At 39.5% G+C, this 20,079-nt stretch overlaps 1 protein-coding gene across 4 annotated transcripts in view; it reads left to right on the top strand.

Moving 5' to 3' along the window:
* Window positions 1-13,587, top strand: part of RNASEH2B (ribonuclease H2 subunit B) — a 43,124-nt gene extending 29,537 nt beyond the window's left edge. For 2 of the 4 annotated variants that reach the window (XM_041467077.1, XM_041467076.1), the window contains exons 8-11: window positions 335-413; window positions 1,199-1,241; window positions 6,376-6,456; window positions 8,395-9,140. In XM_041467077.1, the coding sequence (XP_041323011.1) occupies window positions 335-413; window positions 1,199-1,241; window positions 6,376-6,456; window positions 8,395-8,502 (311 nt within the window). In that variant the 3' untranslated portion in view covers window positions 8,503-9,140. Of the gene's footprint in view, window positions 1-334; window positions 414-1,198; window positions 1,242-6,248; window positions 6,353-6,375; window positions 6,457-8,394; window positions 9,141-11,748 lie in introns of those variants that run through there. The other 2 variants (XM_041467079.1, XM_041467078.1) reach the window with 2 other exon arrangements.
* The last annotated feature ends 6,492 nt before the right edge of the window (window positions 13,588-20,079 follow it).

Raw genomic sequence — 20,079 nt, 5'->3', positions numbered from 1 at the left:
TGCAGGTTTTTAAAATTTAATTTCTTCAGAAAATACACGATATCTAGTACTCTCAGAAAGTGAACAGCTTTTGTAAAGTACATGCAGCAGATATTAATAACATGTGCTGACAAAGTGAGTGTAGTAAGTCTTTACTTTTTAAATAACCTACAAATGTCATATAACATAAACTACTCGAGGCAGAGAAGCATCGCAGTGTGTCCATTAGGAGTCTGTTACTAGTGATTTAGCCTTGTGCCTCATGGTAGCACGTGAAACATGGCTAAAGCAACATGACTGTGTAACATGAGTGTTCTTTTTCTCCTCCTTCCCACTCCCTGACCTCTTCCTGAAGACTATGTACGGTATGCCCATGGGTTAATATCAGAGTATATTCCTGAAGACCTGAGTAAGGAGTTGTTAAAATACTTGGGGTAAGTATTGTTCCAGCTAGCTTACAGCTTTACATGGCATGGATTAATGTCCATTTGGTCATCTCTGTTGAATACTGAGATTTGTTCATCAAGGTTGCAGTGAATGACACAATTGAAATTATATTTGCCACACTTTCAATGTGATTTTTCAAATGTAGATTATGGGTTATTTTCTGGCTTTCCTATGGTGTTAAGGACTGTGAGCTGGGGGAGATGTAATATTGAAGTCGGATAGGTCTGTTACCAGTGTTGCGTGATGAAACCCTGAGTAATGTATCCTGTTTGAAAGCAAGTGGGAGGAAAATCCAAAAGAACAGTTTGTCCAGAATTGTCAAGCACAAACAGCAGAGCCAGGAATTGAGTCTTCATCCCCAGTTCTCTTTCCTTTTCCCTACTCACTCAGTGCCGCTTGGGTTTGACTTATTTTTCTCACCTGTGTTAGTTTGTATTTAAATCTGGAAGGTGAGCCAACATCCTCATCCTGGTGTTCCCTGCCAGCAGCAGACTTGGCTTGGATCATCACCGGGACTCTGCACCTATTCATCAGTTCAGTTCTGTTCAAAGGCTTCTGTTATGGTGGCCTTTGGAAAAGTGTGCAGTTTGCAGCCTGAAGCCCCATAGCTGAACAGTTTCATAAGTCAGAAATACAGTCCGTGAACTGCTTTTTTTTGCAAGTGCTTGTATCAGTGCAGCTGGTAACCAAAGTAGCACTCATGAAGAAGGATTTCCAAACTTTAGGTTGTGCAATTTATCTCTCTTTATTTTTAAAATCTTTTGTTCTGCAGGCTCCCAGAACTTAGAAGCCCAGCACCAGAGCCACCAGCGAAGGTAGGAGAACATTAAGATATTGATAGATCTGTTGTAAGTTAATTTTTCTGAGTTATTATTGAAACTGGACCAGACCAAGCACTGGGTACAATACATTAAGTAAGGTGGCCTTGTGAAAAGCCAGTCTGAAACAAGCTCAAGAAATTTAGCAGGTAACTCATATTTTTAATAAGGAATATTTTGGTTGGTTTTCCTGTTTAAAATAGGGGAGGGAAAAAGAGAGGCATATTTTATGGTTTTGGTCAACAGACTTTTTCATACATGTTTTGCTTATTTAGTTTTATTGAGGTTGATGGGACAATATGACCTCATAGGTTTTCTTTCATATATAATTTATGAGGACCCTGAAAGGGACCTCCTGGGTCATGGATTCCCAGACAACCATGTTGAATAATCTCTCATACACCAACCAATCTTCACTGTAAGTCTCATTAGGATTTTTTATTTCCATTACTTCTCTTGGAAGAGTATTCAATAACCTCATTCCTCTGATGCTCGGAAACCTTTCTGTAAATTCCACCTTGAATTTATTCATGGCCAATTTATTCCCCTGCCCTTTTGTGCTAAGTTTATCATTGTTTTTTGAAATTGAAATGGCTCCTTTCCCTCCCTAACATTAGTTCTTTCAATGTGTAAAGGGAAAACATATATGCTTTGTGTTTTCATTTTGAGAAGCCAGTTTGGTTGTGTGAGATGGGTTCTCCATTCCCTCATTGTGGAAAGATTTCTTTACACGTATTCCAAGATGAACTCAATTGTTTCAAAGCAGGTGACCAGAAAAATGTGTAATTATTTCTGATAAAACCTCTACTTCTACAATGTGATGGCATTCTTCCCTTCTTGTCTTAACTAGAAATACTTTGTCCCATTACACACTAGAATCCCATTTGCCTCTACTGATGTGTGATCAGATAGCTCTCTGTCATGCTGTGAATAGTTAACACACGCAGCTGGGTTGTTTTTTTTTTTTCCATTGAAGTTTTTACTTGATCAGTTCTCAGATTTAGAAGAAATTCATGCAGTTAGTGCTGTGAATAGTTAACACACACAGCTGGGTTGTTTTTTTTTTTTTTCCATTGCAGTTTTTACTTGATCAGTTCTCAGATTTAGAAGAAATTCATGCAGTTAGTTTCTGTGTACATGACCTTTTACTTCTTCTGTACATTTAATCTGGTTTTAATGTTTCCACTCTTGAAAGTTCCCTGACTTTTTTACACAGTGTTAAAAGCTCTTTAGGTGTTCATAATGCTACTCAGTGGTATACATTCAGCAAATGTTAGCATTCTATTATTATCTTTAATTGGTAATTAATTAATAATCTCCATCTGATCCAATGGCATCCCTTTCTGCATTATTTGCCTTTGTTTCCCTTTTTCCCAGTTTCTCACCTACCCTAAACTTCTTATACAGTATTTGTTTTCTCTAATTTCAGCTGCTTAAGTGGCACCATGTCAAGCCCTCTGGCAATCCTTCACATTCTCTTGCCAAAAAATGTGTTATATTTGAGAAAATAAAGGCAAGTTAGTAGGCATTACCTTGTTTTGTTTTTAGGCTGAGACATACTGAGAGAGTTGGGGTTGTTCAGCTTGGAAAAGAGATGGTTCCAGGGAGACCTTAGAGCACCTTCCAGTACTTTAAGGGGGCTACAGGAGAACTAAAGAGAAACTTCTTACAAGAGCAGGTGGTGACAGGACAAGGGGCAATGACCTTAAGCTGGGAGAGAGTGTAGGTTTAAATTAATGTGAAGGTGGTGAGGCAGTGGAACAGGTTGCCCAGAGATGTGAACTCCCATCCCTGGCAGTGTTCGAGGCCAGGTTGGGTGGGACTCTGAGCCACCTGGTCTAGTGGGAGGTATTCCTGCCCATGGCAGAAGGGCTGGAACTAGATGATCTTTAAGGTCCCTTCAAACCCAAACCACTCTGTGATTCTGTGTTTCATTTACTCTTTAATTGTTCTTCCTTCTTTCACCATTTTCCCCCACTCTCTTCTCCTGAGTCCTACTATCGCTTTTTCTTCCTTCTTATATTATTATTATATTAGAGATGGGTCCATGGCTATTCTGCACTGATATGGTCCCAGCCTGATAGAATATACACCAGGTTCTGGTTCTCATCTTGTAGTTCCTGATGCAGTCTTCCAACCGGATCAGCATATTGAGTTTTACTTGTCTTGAATAGAGTGATTTCTATTCTCTCTTCTGTCCCTGTGCTTAACCTCTTCATTTTTATTGAAAATGATTTACTGAGGCAAAGAGTTCTTCCATTTTGGGTCCACACATAGGTTAACTTTAATATCTATCCAATCCCTCCAGTACAGCAGCTTCACTTTCTCTTTTTTAATTCCCTTTTTGCCTCTGTGGCTAAACAACCTTGTACTGTTTGTTTTAATTTCCTTTCCAAGGTCTAACTCAGTTTGACTTTTTGGCAGTTCTCACTTAGTCCCAGGATTACCTGACCCCTAAACTGATCTCTTTTTTTTAATAATTCTTTTTCCCCAGTCTTTTTTTCCCCCATTCATTAGAGACTTCTGCTTACACCTAATGTCACTTGGATTTTTTGGGGGATGGATGGCAGGTGGTGGAATATGCATGCATCTGTGTGAGCAAGGAACTGCATTTATAGTGTTTAGTCTGAGAAGCTTTTTCCTCCAAGATTTTCACCTTGTTTGAAGTAAAAGGTCCAAAATCACTTTTTGAGTCTTTTTCTTTTACCTTCCAAATGTCTTCCTTACACATCAAGTCCCTTTGCTTTGCCTCAGACAAGTAAGGTGTATGGTTTGCAAAGTTTGTCCCCCTAGAGCCAATAACCCCACTTTGGATAATCCTTTCCATTTAATTTAAACTGGGCAGCCTGTGTCTGCTGAAACGAGACTACGTACCACACTGGTCTTTCCCGCAATGTCCCTGCTACTTAGTGAAACAAAGTCTAAGAAACCCCTCATTTCTGGCTGATTCAGTGACTGTTCTGTTTAGCAGCATGTCAGCTAGCACATGGAGGAATAATTGAGCCCTACTGTTATTAATAGCATTTGTTCTCCAATGGAAATCCAGAGATATGTTATTTCCATGTGGCTGGACAGTTGTTCTGGCTGCACAGTTACTTGGCCCTTTGATTCAGTTAAGAATTATCTTTATGTGTTGTAAGAAATATTAAGCACACATCAGGAGCCAACTGATAGTCATTAGCTATATAAGCATGTTAAAACAACTGTATTAAACTGCATGTGATGTACATTCCATATTGTGTACGAATAGCTTTTATACCGTTGGGATAGTTCTGAGAATCTATTTTTAAAAACAGTTTTATTTCAGCAGTTTGGTTGCAGAGGAAATGAGGCTTAGAACTGTTCAGTTGTTGGGCAGTGAGACCTTGCTGAGGATCTGATTAATTTCCAGAGCACTGACCAGAGTGTGTGTGATGTTTCTGTGTTTAAGTCCTTGCAACTTCAGAGATTAAAACACTCCTTTATTTCACAATCTCAGAGGAGCAAGGTAGACTTATACATGGAAACTTCGTCTCCTTCAGACCATTTTTAATCACTTGTGTTGACATTTCTCTTCATAAGGGCAAGATGTATTAAAAGACATAATATATGATTATTCCAAAATAAGGTTCTAACATGCATTTCCTGTTTTGGAAAAATAATTGCGTGTTTGGACATTACGTTAAACTCTGAAGGGAGGAAAGATGTAGAAACTTCAGCGATCGGCCGAAAAGCAATGACACATTCTCTTTCTTGAGCAAGAACAAACTGGGTGCAGCCTGGTCTTTGTGATTTAATGATTAAATCAAAATTGCATGTTCTTTGTATTAATTGTAAACCGTTGATCTTGTGTTGTAATCATCGCACTGTCCAGTTTGTCAGCACAGGGAGTCTGGCCATTGGCAGATGATGAGAGACATTTACAAAGAGTATATAGGCTTTGCTACAACTAAACAGCAAATGTTTTGCTGAAATGCAAACATTTTTGTTATAAGTTTTAAAAACTTGTTTATCAGGTTCCAAAAAGAGGAGAAAAGTAATTCTTCATTAGATTGTCATTTGAAAATGTAATCACAGCACTGTAAACAGCCTCCTAAAGAGGCTGATCCAGATTCCATTGAAATCAAAAGAAAAGGCTTCAGCTGGATCTGGTTCTAAGAGCTGAGAAATCTAGGCTGCAGACCTGGCTTCTGTGCCAGAGAGGGAGGGGGAGGGAGAGAGAGAGATATCAGAAGCACCATAAACAAAATGAATAAAACAGGATCTTAAAATGTATGGTACCATCCAAGTTGCTTGCAAAATCACTCTCTTTGGCACAAAAGCTGGGAAGGCCACAGTCTAGATTTCACAGGATATTAAGGACAGGGTAGTAATATCAGATATATAATAATAATAAAAATACAGTGTTGTAAAATACTATATACTTTTTTTTCCCTTTTGGAAACATACCAGAAAGTTTTCACCTTTAAACTAAACACATGCTCACAGTTTATGGAAAGAAATATTCATTTTTACAGCCTGATCGTGTGGAGTGCTTAGAATCCTTCATGTGCATTATTTCTGAAGTTAGAAGGCACACAGCACGTGCAGTGTCAAACTTCCATAACGTACTGTTGGATTCAAGTGATGAATCAGTCAGTGGAGCTATGGCAGTGTTTCACTGTTGGCAGCCTGTAGAAACTAATTAATTCTTAAGGTTGTGAACAAACAAACAGACTAGAGATAATCCACATGTGTTGGCAGATAGCTGCAACACTGGAGGTGCTGCACAGGTCCATGAGATCATGAGCACCACAGTTCCTTGACTGTCAGGCACTGACTTCCAACAGCTGCTCCAGAAAGTTCTCTAAATAGACTGACACCAAAGTCACAATCATGGCTGATTTCTAACAGTCATCCTTCAGAAGGCTAGGAAGAAAATCCTTCCCCTGACACTGAATGCTCTCTTCTGAATGCTGTAAAGATGGTTTATATTCACATGTAGAGAAGACAATTGCAGACAGAAGTCTTCCACTCTTGCTGCAGATTCTTCAGTTGATTTCCAGTCCTGTTTTGGTGCTATGGTTACGTTTTAAAGCCAAAGCTTTGAACTTCCATGTGTGTACATCATAAAAGTGGTTGACAGAGCAACTTCCTCACTCTAACATTTCAGAAAAGGAAATTGTCAGATGTCCCTGTGGAACCACAAGAAGACTATACTAAATTTAACAGCGACAATCTGAAAACCAAGAAGGTAAGCAAGCCTTGCATTCATACATGTTTTGCTGAAGTGTAGATGACTAGCACAGAACGCTTAACTTTCTCCTTCAAAACACATCACAAATACAAAACAAATACAAAATTGTCTGACATCTCTAATTGTATCTCTTTGAACTTTTCTTTCAGGTTTAATGTGACAGTTTTAATTTCTGTTCTGAACTGTTTTGTACTATTGCTGCTGGGCTGTATTTCAGCAGTGAACATTTGAGTGAGCCTCACAGACTCAGACACACGTGTTAAGATGTTCGGCTGATGTTTGCAAAGCTCTTTGAGATCTTTAGATGAGAAATCCTATGGCTTAGTGATAGCAACTGGTGAATTTCAGTAACTTTTCAAAAAAGAAATTAAGATGGCAACATTTACTTAAATTCCAAGGGATGCTAGGACAGGCTTTATTTTTACCTAGAAATATTGCTTGTGCACTTACTTATGTCAGCTTAATGAAGTTAAGTCAACACAGAATTTACTGATTGCCAGCTCCAACGCATGTTTGGAGGCCAATCCAAATCTGAGTCCAGCGGTGCCTGCCACTGTACTATTCCTAGGAGAGCAACAGAGATGTGAAAAGAAATAGATCCTGTCTATGTCTGCCAAAGCTGTGAGGCTTGTACTGGCTTATTTCTGTGAACATTGAAAGAAAATGAATCTTCCTCCAATCCGTGGGGAACCAAAAAGGCCCGCTGTGCTGGTCTTGTGACCTTCAGTCTAATGCTGACTACTCGTTATCCCTTTGCAAAGAGAAGCAGCTGGTGACAGATGCATTCCTTCCTCCCCCCAAAACCCCAGATTTTTTTTGTACTCATTCCACATTGTAATTTGGAAGTAAGAGGATTGCCCCCTAAGTGAAAATGATAAATAGTTTAAATATGCATGTTTCCCCCCTCCCCACAATATATGCTATAGCTTTTAAACTTAGCATGAAGATAGACATAAACTGAGGAGAGATAATTCATTTTACCATTAAATATGATTTACTTCTGAAGTAATAATGCACATTGATGAGAGAATCTGGGAAAGAAAAGATAGCTCTTGGACTCTGTACAGTATACTACTCTTTTTAAAATACTTTGGCAGTGGTTTTGTTTGTAAAGTAACACAGACAGTCATACAGTTGTTGCCTATCTCCATCGTATCCATAACCATCTAGCTAATCCCAAGTACTGTTACTGGGAAGTCCTGCAGACTGAGGGGTATCATAAAGGTCAATACAAAGTTTTCTTAATAGGGAAAGCAGCTAGAGATTTAAAACATAACGCTTTAAAATACAAGAAAGAAAAGAGGTCAGCTCTATAAAATGTGGTTCATAAAATGTGTTTTAGGTGTAGAAGTCTGGGAAGTTGTCCCAGTGGCCTCAAAAGTGCTTTGGAAACGTTAGTTACCTTCTTCATTCCTAGTTCTTAATCTCTTTTCCCTTTATTTCACTGTGCATAGTCTTTGATAGTAAATCAGTGTGAATTATTCATCATCTGTAATGCAGGTCTGTAATTCAGCCTGCTGACAGCATAATCATGAGATTGAGTCGGAGGGTACAGAATGCATCTGTTCTATTGCATGCATTATTCCTGTTAATGTACACTCAGGGATTATCCCAAAGTAAACGTTTGATTTGGGATATCTCATTCTGCAGAAAGGAGAGATGTTTCACCTCCTTCTCCTTGTAGTTGGTTTTCTGTCTTTGTTTGAGGTTAAGTAATTCATGACAAGTATTCTTCAGTTTGAATAATCTCAAATTTGTTTTTTAATGTTTTTCTCCCACGATTCAAAGCCTGCATAACATTATCTTTACGGCCATATACTAAAAAAGCAATTCAACTTACTGCTTGACTTCTGTATTTAGGAGTTTGTAGCATCTGTTTCCCCCCTATGGAGTTGCTGTTTATTTAACTGTTTCTGTTTATCATTTCACTCACAGGCAAACACCAAGATGTCTGCAGCACAGAAGGCTCTGGCCAAAGTGGATAAGAGTGGAATGAAATCCATTTCTACTTTCTTCAGCTCCAAACCTAAAACATCAAAATGAAGACCTGTTCTTGAAAGAATTTTATACAGTGGTTATTTTTATGTTAACTCAAAGATGTCTCCTGGAGTTTTTTGTTAGTATAGTGTATGCAGGGCATGTCTGGGTACATGGTGGAGTGTGATGGAGAGGTCTGAGAGCTGGCAGGGCACAGAGCTATTAGGCTTAGTGAGGCAAGGCAGTACCATGATACTTGATTTTCCAGCCTGGATTGGGAAGATGGCTCAGCTGCATTAACATGGTGCTGTGAGCTAGAAACAAGGCTTAGCAGGGTACTGTATTGTGCTGCTGCTCCTTCTAGAGCAATCCCAGACAAGCCCACCAAGTTTTCTCCATTACACTTCATTCTAGGCTGAAAACTTGCCCACCTTTGATGATTTTTTTCTTAAATTCGTAAGGAGCTTTATTTTTTTCAAACTTTCTGAAGTTTTTTACCCAGTGTTACGTCAGAGTAGGATGGCATCATTGCATTTTTATTTTGATCCAAATATAAGTGCTGATGTAAGCATTGTCAGTGGTGGTATTTTATTGAGGCAAGGATACTCTCTGTATTGGGATTTGGGTTGTTTTCAATATGCTGGAAACAAATGGCAATGAATGTCAGTGTACATGTAATGCAATAAAGTGCTTTGTGTAAGAAACTTGTGCTTGCTGTATTTGCTGTATGCTTCAAAAGCTAGGTTGGGTTTCAGCACATTTTTTAGGTGGTTTTGGTATTTTCCTGTATATAAATTTCAATCCTTAAAGAGTTCTGGCATCTCTTTGGCTTTACGTGATAAATCTCTTAGCACGTAGCAATATAGCATATTTTTATGTTTAGTTCCAAGGTCAAGAGGTCCTTACGAAAATAATCAGGGAAAATTTGATTTAAAGGCAGAGGGTGGGGTTTTTTTTTTTTAAGAAGACTGTTTGGCATTGGATTCAAAAGCTTGAGTATGAGTGTCTTAGATAAGGTTTAGTTTTACAAAGTTTTGCATAAGGTAGGACTGTTACTTAAAATGCACTACCCACGCTTTTCTCTGTTCTTTCATCATTACAGAGTATTCCTGTGTATTTAGAGGGGTTGCTGATGATGTGACTTCCCTTAATCACAGAATTGAAAAAGAGATGGAGTCACTGGGATCATTTGTACCGATCTAGCCAATTCTGCGCCATAATCAATGTCATCCATCAGTTGTTGCGCTGTCTCATTACTGTGGATCAACTACAATGTGTGTTTTTGAAAGACGCTCTTAAAACACATCAGTCTTTGCTACTTCAGCTCAGTAGAGAATCTGCTTGTATCCCTTGGTGATGTGAGTTTCAGAGAAATTAGGAATTCCCCCTTTTTGAGTAACTGCCATTTTTCTGCTTCAAACTTACTTGCTGTCATTTACAACCCTTGGATTACAATGGTGTCTGTTAGGTTTAAAAGCTCTGTGGCACTCTCTTCCAGCCAGAAATGAAAGAGAAGCCTTGCCATGTGTTCTGTGCAGTTTTGTAGATCTTGTTGAGTTTTGTGTGCCTTTCAAACTGATGTTTTTTACAAAGTGTCAGATGTAGTTTGCAAATGCACAGAGGGCCAGCATGGTTGGAATTCCAGATAGAGGAAAATACTTGGAAATCTACAGAATTATTATCTCTGATAATAAATAGTATTTGATGAGCCCAGAACGAGCAATTGTAGGTATGTGGAAAGGTTAAATTCCAAAAAACATTCAACCTCCCAAATTCATGTGAGTAGAAGGGTGCCGAAGTGATGGCAATTTTGAAAAACACCCATCAAAAATGCAGGATGATATTATGGGAAAAAAAGAAAGAGAAATAACAGGCACATTCTGTCATGTTAATGGAGAAGTATTGTGCAGTAAGCAACAAGTTAGGGAGTGTTTTGGTAGAAAAAAGGAGTTTTGTATCTATTAATGAAAAGCCAGTTCTAGAAAACACTGAGAAAACAGCCAAGCATGCTTGTTGGAAAACCAAGAATGGGAGAGAATTATGTTAGAAACAGGAGCTATGGGGCAGAACAGATACATAGTAGAAGCTCTTCTGGATAGGCTAGATTTTTTATTTAAGCTAGCTCTTAAATATGCTAGTTTTAGGGGTTTGGGTTTTAAGAGTTCAAAAGTTTTGTGAAATAAATTTTGCAAGCACACCTTTTTGTTGAGCTGTTAAAGAGCCTTCTATGAAAAAGTTCCAGTTTCTCTGGTCAGAATTTGGGACAGAGAGAGAACAAATCTGATGCAGATGAGAGGCCTTTGTGCTGACTTCTGATCTGGGGTACCAGATTTTATTTTTTCTTGCTCTATGCATGGCTTTCACATCTGCTGCTGTGCTCAAGGACTAAGTCTAGAGTTCTTCCTCTGTGCAGGGATGCATTTTGCTTTAGTGCCACATCTCGACTTCAGCTCTCAGCTATGCTGTAACTTACCACAATAGTAATTTTATTGTTGTTACTGTGCTTTTGGTTGACTAGGAATTTGTGCATGACAAGAAAAATAAGCTATTTCCAAAAACCATTAGATCTTTCACGTGAAAACAAAAACTCTTTTCCCTTTAGGAAAGCAAGAAATACATTTAGTAACTTTGAAACTTCCTCAACATGTATCTGTAAGAAGTTATGAAGAGCGTAAGGTGCCAAGTGCATAAAACAATATTTCCTACCACAATGAGGATTTAAATACAGTTACCCTGCCTGGCCAGCAGTAGCAGTAGATCATTATGAAGTGCTGCTTTGCTATTTCTTCCTTGGTTAGCATAGTATGGAGCAATATGCCAGGGCTGTTATAGAAATGTGGTCTTACTTTATTTCTTTTTCTGGGTTAACATGACATCTCTACATGTTCATGTAAATATCTGATGAGCTGTGATGATTTTATAGTTGTTTATCTGGGATTAAACAGCTCTCACATTTTCACTTTTTTAGACTTTGCATAGCAAATGGATTGACATCATTTTCCATGGAAAACATGGAAATACAAGCACTGACTTAGGGATATTTAAGGGTCAAACTGGCACATCATTTTCAGTCTTAAGTAATAAACTTAGTTCTATTTGTAGAAGTGATTGGTGATTTGAATATTTTCAGTGGAAGAGGTGGCATTGTTGGCAGAACTTGCATTCAGATGTGAAATCTGGAAGGGTTCAGTGTGCTTGTTTTCAGGTGTTCAGTTGCATCTGACGTGATGTTTATTGGGGCAAAATTAAATGCATGGATGGTTATTTGAATAAAATAATTTTTTTGATTAGGGTTTTCTCTTTCCTTTGTAGATGCCTGAGAAAAGATGTGCAAAGAAGAAATGAAAGGAGCTTAAGGAGACTCACTTGTATTATTGTAACTCGCCATAATCACAAAGCTGCTTTTGACGGCTTTTTTTACGCACTTCCTGAAAAATAAATGTTTGACATCGGACATGCCCTGTTCCAAGAAAGAGCAAATCTCAGCAGATTAGCATTGTTAAATATGCGGTGTGTTAAACATACTCTGCTTCAAATTTTATAGCTTGCACACGATTGGTCTATCGGGCCCTTCCAGGAAAGCACTTACGAGCATGCCTAATGTTAAGCACATGAGCAGTGATCCTAAAGTCAGCCGTGTTGTTCGTGTGGGTAAGTGCTTTGCTGGATCGCTGCCTGCAGCCCTGTTAGGTGCTGAGCATCCTGATCCATATCCAGCAAAGCACTTACGTCCATGCTTATCTTGAAGTGGAAGGGCCAGTCTAATATTTGTGCATTAGTGTTCACCATAAAATCTCTCTTGGCACAATGACTCATATGCTTAATATTAAGCACCTGCCCAAGTATTTTGCAAGATCAGACCAACTGCATCCTTGAGCAAGTCTTAACTACTTGATTTTCTATGTTTTGTACTCATTTTTTTAATAGACTGGATGATTTTAGTGACTGTAATTACAAGTTTTAGAAGCTGTACAGCAAAATATGTTTGTATAGCATGTTTTATGCAATTTCTTCTTTTTCAAAATCTATCCAAATTCAGAAAAGTGGCCTTTTTGGATGAGAAGTCAAATGTTCAATCATGAAATCAACCAAAACGGGAAAAACCCCAATATTGACTCTTTATAGGACATTTAAATTTTTTTAAGTAATTTCACTGAGTTTGATTTACATGATTTTGTCCAACACTGACCTGTTTTACAGAAGGTGTCACCTGGCTCAGGTTGTGTGGACAGTGTGACTCTTAAATGCTAATGCTTCAGGTAGTGTTGTGTGTTCAGAAGAGCAGATGGAAAAGCTGTATTTTTTTATTTTACTTCTTTTATTCTAAGGGATCGAATCCTTACAAACATATATAAAATAATATGCACATTTTGCGTTAAGAACTAAACCAAAACTTAGGTAATCTTTCAGGTTAAAAAAAAAAAAAAAAGACCTAATTATCCTTTATTTATTAATGTAAGTGGCACTTTCTGTGGAGTGAGCTTCAACCAAAATGTCAGTCTGAGTCTACATAAAACATGCAGAAAGTGGATGCTAATGAGATCCTGAAGTGATTTGTGTCATATGCAGTCTGATGTTCTTAAATACCTGTGTATCAAACTACTATTAATATATAACTCCTTCCTGGAGAACTTTTTAAAGTTAATAATTGACAGGATTTTGAACAGAATGAATGTTTACTTCTGTAAATTCCGACTGTGACCCCAGTTCACAGAGGCTTACAGCAAATAACCAAAATGGTTGGTAAAGCTTGAATGTATTTTAAGTGTTCTAGATAAAACGTAAAGAAATATTTTACATCAACTCTAGCAAATTTTGCATAACTTTCAGTAAAGAAGAGCTCCAATAAGAGTTTATTATGACCTTGCTAGAAACTAAATTCCAGGACAGAGGCAATAGCTTATTCAACTTTCTTTTCAACTGACTCTGTTCATCTCTCTTTCCGAATATGAAAAACCTGAACTATTAACTGTTTAAAAATCATATATGAAAGGAAATGTAATCTGAATGCCTGTTTTAGGAATTTGCACTTATTTATTTTTGTTAGTCTGGTGAATGTGCACTTTCCCTTTTTAAGGAAAAAATATTTATTTCAACATCATTTTTAGGAATACAGCAAGATTATTATTTGGGTCCAAAATGAAATTTCTATTTTTCTAGCTTACATTACAAAATACTTGATGTACGAATTAAGATGATATATTTCATTATGTGTATATTTTGTAAGATTTTATTTTTAATTCATGTGCAAGAAAGAAATAAATGCCTTTGGAATATTTTGCTGATTATTTCTTCACTAGTGTCACAGAGGAATGCAAAGAAAAACACGGTGCAGTCAGGCTACTGATGCTGCTACCCTCCACAGGATAGTCAGTAATTCCTGGACTGAGTTGGAGGAAATAATGAATCCTGATATTAATACAAATCTAAAAGTTCATTTAGACTTTAGACTTTAGATTCAGTGATGCAATTAGGCTAATCCCTGAGGACCTTACCATACAGGTGTTCTAAAGAGAACCCATCTCTGTCTACATACAGTTGCTGGCCTACACACTCTGGACATTTTCATTTTCGGGAACATGGTGGTGAATCTTTTGAGCATTGGTGAGAGGAAAAGAGTGGAGGTGAAGAGAATGATGTCATTATTAATGTGTGACCTTTTACGTATTTTGCATTCTTCGCCATCACATATGTGATACACAGGTGATCCATTACGGACTGGTATGGAACTGATAAACAATTATTTTCCACGTTTTTTAATAACAGACAGTTAATAAAACACAGAGGAAAAGCTGTTCCTCTGCCAAAACATTATCCTGGTATCACCCTGATATTGTAAGTGCTGACATGAGGCTTCAAGGCTATTAGGACAGTAACAGTCATTGCATTTATAAAATCCAGACAGCAAGGGGCAAAGCAAAGGTGGTGGGTATTTTGTTTGGCTGTCAAGTTGGTTTATTGATATTAATGAAACCAAAAAAGAAAATAAGTAAGGCTTGTACCATTTCATATACCCATCGCCCACCAGCACTTATCTGAAGAAAGAGAAGTACCAGTGCTAACAACAAAGCCATTGCACAGCATCTATTTAAATATGAAGTAGCATTTACATTTCTTAGTTCAATGAAGTCTTCTCGCAAGGTGTTGCTAAGACTAAGGAAAACAGCATTCTGTTTCTGAATTTACATTCTTAAAGAGCTTCTATAGCTCAAGTGTCCAAGCTGAGCTCTCTAGTACCCCCTCTGTGCACAACTGTTTTCTTTTAGGGTCTGTCACATTGCAAAGTGCCCTAATTTTTCCAAAGCTCCCTTTTAAAATGCATTGCATACCGTGAGATGATAGTTGCAAAGCAAGTAAGGTTATGTCAGGTAAAACAACGCCCCTGTGAAGCTCATCAATTTTTAAAAGTGGAAGCTAATAGGAAGGTGAAAAGTTCTGCTTTAAAATTTGGCTTCTGATTTGGGATTATGGTCATTGTTTTGTTCACCCTTTCTCTTTTCAATCTGATTATTTTTCAGAAGGTGCTGATTTGTTATAGCCCCATCTCCCCTTGACTTCAGGCCAACTGAGCAGACTGTTTCAGAACAGGAATCCACAGTCATGAGGACAGACAAAATCAAAACTCTCTGCAGCCCTAGTCATGAATAGAATCATCACTACTTCCTCTTGAATTCCTTGTGCAAGCTGGCATTGCTAAAGGCTCTTCCAAAACAGTGCAGAGTTGATTCAGTAGGGGTGAAAGTGAAAAAACCCCAACCTGATGTACTTTCTTCTCTTGTAGTCAATTCCATGCTGGAGAAACTGAGCAGAAAGGTTAGAGAGACAACAACAAGGATGGAAATTAAGAAGGCAGCAAAGCTGGCTCAAATACAAAAGTCAATGTTGAAAATTAAGAAGTAGGCAGTGAGGAAGGAAATAGTGGAAAACAAACTGTTGAATTGAATGTGGCAAAAGAATACCACAATAAGGCTGAACATGAAGAAAGCGACAGCAATGCTGCTGCAAATGAAAAAGACTATATTTAATTTCTGCTGAATTTCTCTACCTTTATTAGCATCAGTCATGCTATGGTGTCACCAGGGATCTGGTGCCACTTGAGTGGGCACACTGGATACAGAGATAGGGCTGCTGTTATCAGCAGTGGGATTTGGTGCTGCACCTCTCCTCCAGATGCAGATGGAGCAGCACTGAGCTCAATCCTGCCATTCCTTCTATATGAGGTAGACCCCCAAGTGTAGCGCCCTTTGCAGAGCTCACATTATCTCCAGACAGCAGCAGATGGCACTGGGTGGCTTGTGTGGTATCTTCAACCCCTTACATGTGTTTCACCCTTCTTCTGACTTCAATTTCCTTCCACAATGTCACATCCCATTACATCATCTCTTGATGGTGCAGCCACTGGGCCATGCCCTTTCTTGTATTTCAAAATATCTTGGTTCCACCAGTGCCTGAAGGCTCCTAAAGAGTGAGTACTGCTTGCATCAGCTACTGGTTCTGCAAAGCCACATTCCCAAAAGAGAATTGTCTTCGTCTTCCTGCAGAGCCGCATGGAAAAGTGTCCTACTTTAGGGCAAATTTTGGGAGGAAACCTCCAAATGGGGTCCCTCTAGAAAAGCAAATTCAAGTGCCCCCTCCCCCAGCTGGTTTGGAAAAATATTTCCTTGGAGAAAAGTGGACAAAACTGTTTATTTAACAAGCAAAGTATTCACAAGCCTAAAAAAATGAATAATATTAAGCAGTATAACTTCTTGCTGTTTTGAAGAGATGGCAAATTCAGAAAGTCCTTTTTGTTGCTTGTAGATCAGCTCACTCAGTCTCTTATCAGTCCCTCTGGTGCTGGAATGCAGCGTCACAGGCCCTGGTGGGCCACAGGTGTGAGCTCCCAGTGTTTTTCTGAGTTTTCTGTCCGGAGCAGGTTTGAACAGTTCCTAGAAAAATAAAAACTACAGTCTGGGGAACTTCTCTGCCTCAGCTAGCTAAAAAAAAAAAAAAAAAAAAAAAAAAAAAAAAAAAAAAAAAAAAAAAAGCTAAAAAGAAAGCAAAGGAGAGCTCTCTCCCACTGTCTGTCCATGCTGCAGACGGCACAGTGCAGGAGAAGGATGTGGGAGAGCAAATGCAGTCCCTGATAACCAACTCCACACTTCTTCTCTCCCCCCTTTGCTCTCAGAACCAGTCTGTGCATAACCTAATATCCAGCATAAACAGAACAAACAACTGGGGATACAAGCACCATAAAGTCATCCCAGCACATAAGACAAGGGACAGCAAGTATAAGTTGGCCTGGGAGAGCTTTTGTTTTGACAGAAAGGAATTGTTTACGTTAGGAGCAATCATTCACTGGAACACCCTTTCATGAGTTGTGGTGGAGTCCCCATCACTACAGGTTTTCAAGATGCAGTTGGACAGGCTGCTAGATAATCTCATCTAGGCTCCTCTTCCATGAATGGTTGGACCAGATGGTGTTTTGAAGTCCCTTCCAACATGGGCTGTTCTATAATTCTGTGAAATCTGTAATGAATGTGCCACCACAGAATTGCAGCAAGAGTGAGTGCTGTGCACCTTTTTCCCAGCCCATTGTTTAGAGAGTGCAGCTCTGGTAGAGAGGAGACCTTAAGGGAGGATTATTTGCTGTGGTTTTTATTTCCAAGGCACGTAGTGCCTGTATGCATATGCCTGACTTGGGCATTTCCCTTCCAGGACTGTTGGTTAGTGACAAGCAGCATGGGCCAAATGATCTACAGAGACCAGAGGGTTTTGTTGTTGGCTTGTTTGGAGGGGATTTTTTGCAGGAAAATATGGGGGGGGGGGGGGGGAAGACTCAAAGGCTGCACAGGAAGGTTGTAGAGTCTCCCAGTCAGGAGATATTCAAAACCCACCTGGATGCATGCCTGTGTAACCTGCTCTGAGTGACCCTGCCTGAGCAGGGAAACTGGGCTAAATGATCTTCAGAGGGCCTTTCCAAGCCAAACAATTCTGTCCCTCTGATAAGACTGGAAATAGGAAGGATAGAGAGAAAAGAGAGCTTGAATAGCACAGGGAAGAAAAGAGGACCATGGTTCAGCACTTTTCCATGCTCTCATTTTATCTGGAAGTCGTGCTTTAAAAGTTCTTCTTTACTTGTGCCAATGGTATATGTAAACCACTAGGTAGCAGGCAACTACTAAAAAGCAGTAACTCATTAGAATGGAAATGCCACTCCATGACAAGAAGAAAATGTTACTGGACCCTTTTAAGAGAAAACCACTATAGAAATGAGTTTGCCAGTGACACTTGCAAGTATCAGAAAGATTCTTAGTGCAGTTTGCCAGGGCCTTTTTCAGCAGTTCTTCATAGAAAACTGTTTATTTTTACAGTGTACAAAAGAATCCTACTTGGCTTTGAAGCCACTGAGAGATGAGGTATCTGTCCCAGTGGGCTTACAGAATAACTACAAACAGTGACATTCTCAGATGTCCTCATACTTGTGTCCATGTGTTCTGTTCTATGTGTGTGTGAGTATTTTCAACTCTGCCAAAGTGTAACCCCACAAATTCTATTGGAAAGAAAGGGGGTTGTGTATCTGAATTCTGTCCGGGGGTTTGGAAGTACTGAGCTTAAACTAACAGTGTGTATAAACAGTGTGTTTTTTGGTTGACATGACCTAAGCCATTATGCTCACAATACCTGGTCTCCATGATAAATGGAAGGGCTTGGGAAGGAAAAGACCTTCAATGGGTAAACACCTGGCTGCACATCTCGTGCCAACAGGAATCAGGCAACAACTATGGAACCCACTTTGAGGACTGAGACTTGCTAGGAACAGGTGGGACCCATCTGACAAGATGGAGAGTTTGAGTGATACAAGCTCAGGAACAAAGCAGAGAAGAAGCAGAGAGGGATTATTGTCTCTGTGAAGGAGCCTTTTGGATGTATGGAGCTCTCTCTACACCTGGGTTTGGCAGCGCTTCATGGTTTGCTTGTGGCCCACTGTATTGACACTGTCACCAACTTGTTTACCTCCTTCAACACCCTATCAGCTGCAAGTATTCCTAGGAAACATTTTGGACATTTTGCCAAGTTGATGTAAAAGATGTATTTGCAGAGGGCCACAGAAGGTCATGTGTCCCTCCACCCCAGCCTTGCTTGACAGAAACCCAGGTGATGCTGATACTGATTCCCCTCCTGTATCTACAGAGAACTCTATAATTTCTGTCTGTTGGTTCATTTTTCCCACCTGATCTGTGGGACACTGATTTTTCCCTCTTGTTGAGGAAGCTATGTGGTATTAATCTACTGGTGTTAGAGCAGCACTTGTTTGTCCAGTGATCTTCAGTCTCTTCAAGGAGCATTTCTAGGTCTCACATGGTTTATCTTCTGCATGAGATAGAGAAAGAAATAAATGAGACAGTAAGAAGAATGTGGAGTGGTATGTCTTAATGAACAAGAGATGTCTTCCCTGGGGAGCCAGGAAAAGAATTAAAACTAGAGCCTGCCACCAGGGTTGGTGAGTGGGCAGGAAGAGGTGGAAGACAGGAAAAGAAAGGTTCATGTCCTGAAGCAAATGACATCAGCACTGCTTCCCATCACAAGAGTTATGGCAGTAGGCACAGCTGTCCACTGAGCCTTCTTGGGCTGCAGAGATAGGGTAGGGTCTCATGTTCAGCAGAAGTGTCCAGGTGCTAACAAATGTTTCTGCTCTGCATCTCTTGGAGCAGCAGACACAGGATATCTGCAGCCAGCTGGACCCAAGCGTCTGTGGGCTTTATTCCCCTCTCACATAGGTAAAGGTGACCTGAACGGCCAGAGGAGAAGCATAAAAGCCCTGACTGGCACCCAAAAATCTGGTTGCACTTCTTCTCTTGCTCCAAAACTCCACTGAGAGCTGGGATGATAAACATGTCTTTTTTGCCTCCTGGAGGGGAGGAAGGATAGAAATTTCTACTTTTCCCCCATCTCAGTGGTTTTGTGGTACCTTGTATTTTACTGAGGCAACAGCCAGTTTCTCAGTTGTCTTCATGCAGTTCTTGGCTTGAAGTCTTGATCATTAGTTATTCCTCTCAATCTCAATTGTAATATTTTTGTTTTATTCAGGGCTACAGGATTTGCCCATCTAAAATATCCATGAAACAAATAAATTCTCCTTGAAGAGTCCTAAGTCCTTTTTGATCTTTTCTAGAAAACCATTTAAGTGAAAGCTTGGTTTATGATGTACGCTGCTGTGCTTCTTAATAGACCTTTTCGTAAAACGTGAGGATTTGATTGAAATATTTCTAAAATACTTAATTTTTTTAAGATATTCTCTTCCTTGGGCCCCAGAATTCTATTGCTTTCAACTGGGCACAAGTACAGCCCTTTGCCTGAGCTCACTGGCTCCTGGCTTTGGGCTGCTGTTGGTCTATTACACCCGAGGGAGTGGTGTGAAGCTAATGACCAAGGGCAGAGGAGAGTTACACAAAAGGCTGCTGAATAAAGTCTGCAACAAACCAAAAATAGCTGGGGGGAGGGAGCAGGAGGAGGAGGGAAGGAGAGTTGTGCTGCACGAGGTTCCAGATGGGCTCTGCGTGCTGCGTTACAACAACAGAGCCATGGGGGACGAGCGGAATGTTCCCATCCCGAGGGGATGTATGGCACCAACCTGCAGCACACATTCCTCACCAGGTGAAG

The sequence above is a fragment of the Pyrgilauda ruficollis genome, unplaced genomic scaffold, assembly GCF_017590135.1.
Source record: "Pyrgilauda ruficollis isolate IOZ18807 unplaced genomic scaffold, ASM1759013v1 scaffold20, whole genome shotgun sequence".
In the NCBI taxonomy this organism is placed as follows: domain Eukaryota; kingdom Metazoa; phylum Chordata; class Aves; order Passeriformes; family Passeridae; genus Pyrgilauda; species Pyrgilauda ruficollis.
The sequence above is the reverse complement of the archived record's forward strand: the minus strand, read 5'-3'. Positions and strand labels throughout refer to the sequence as shown.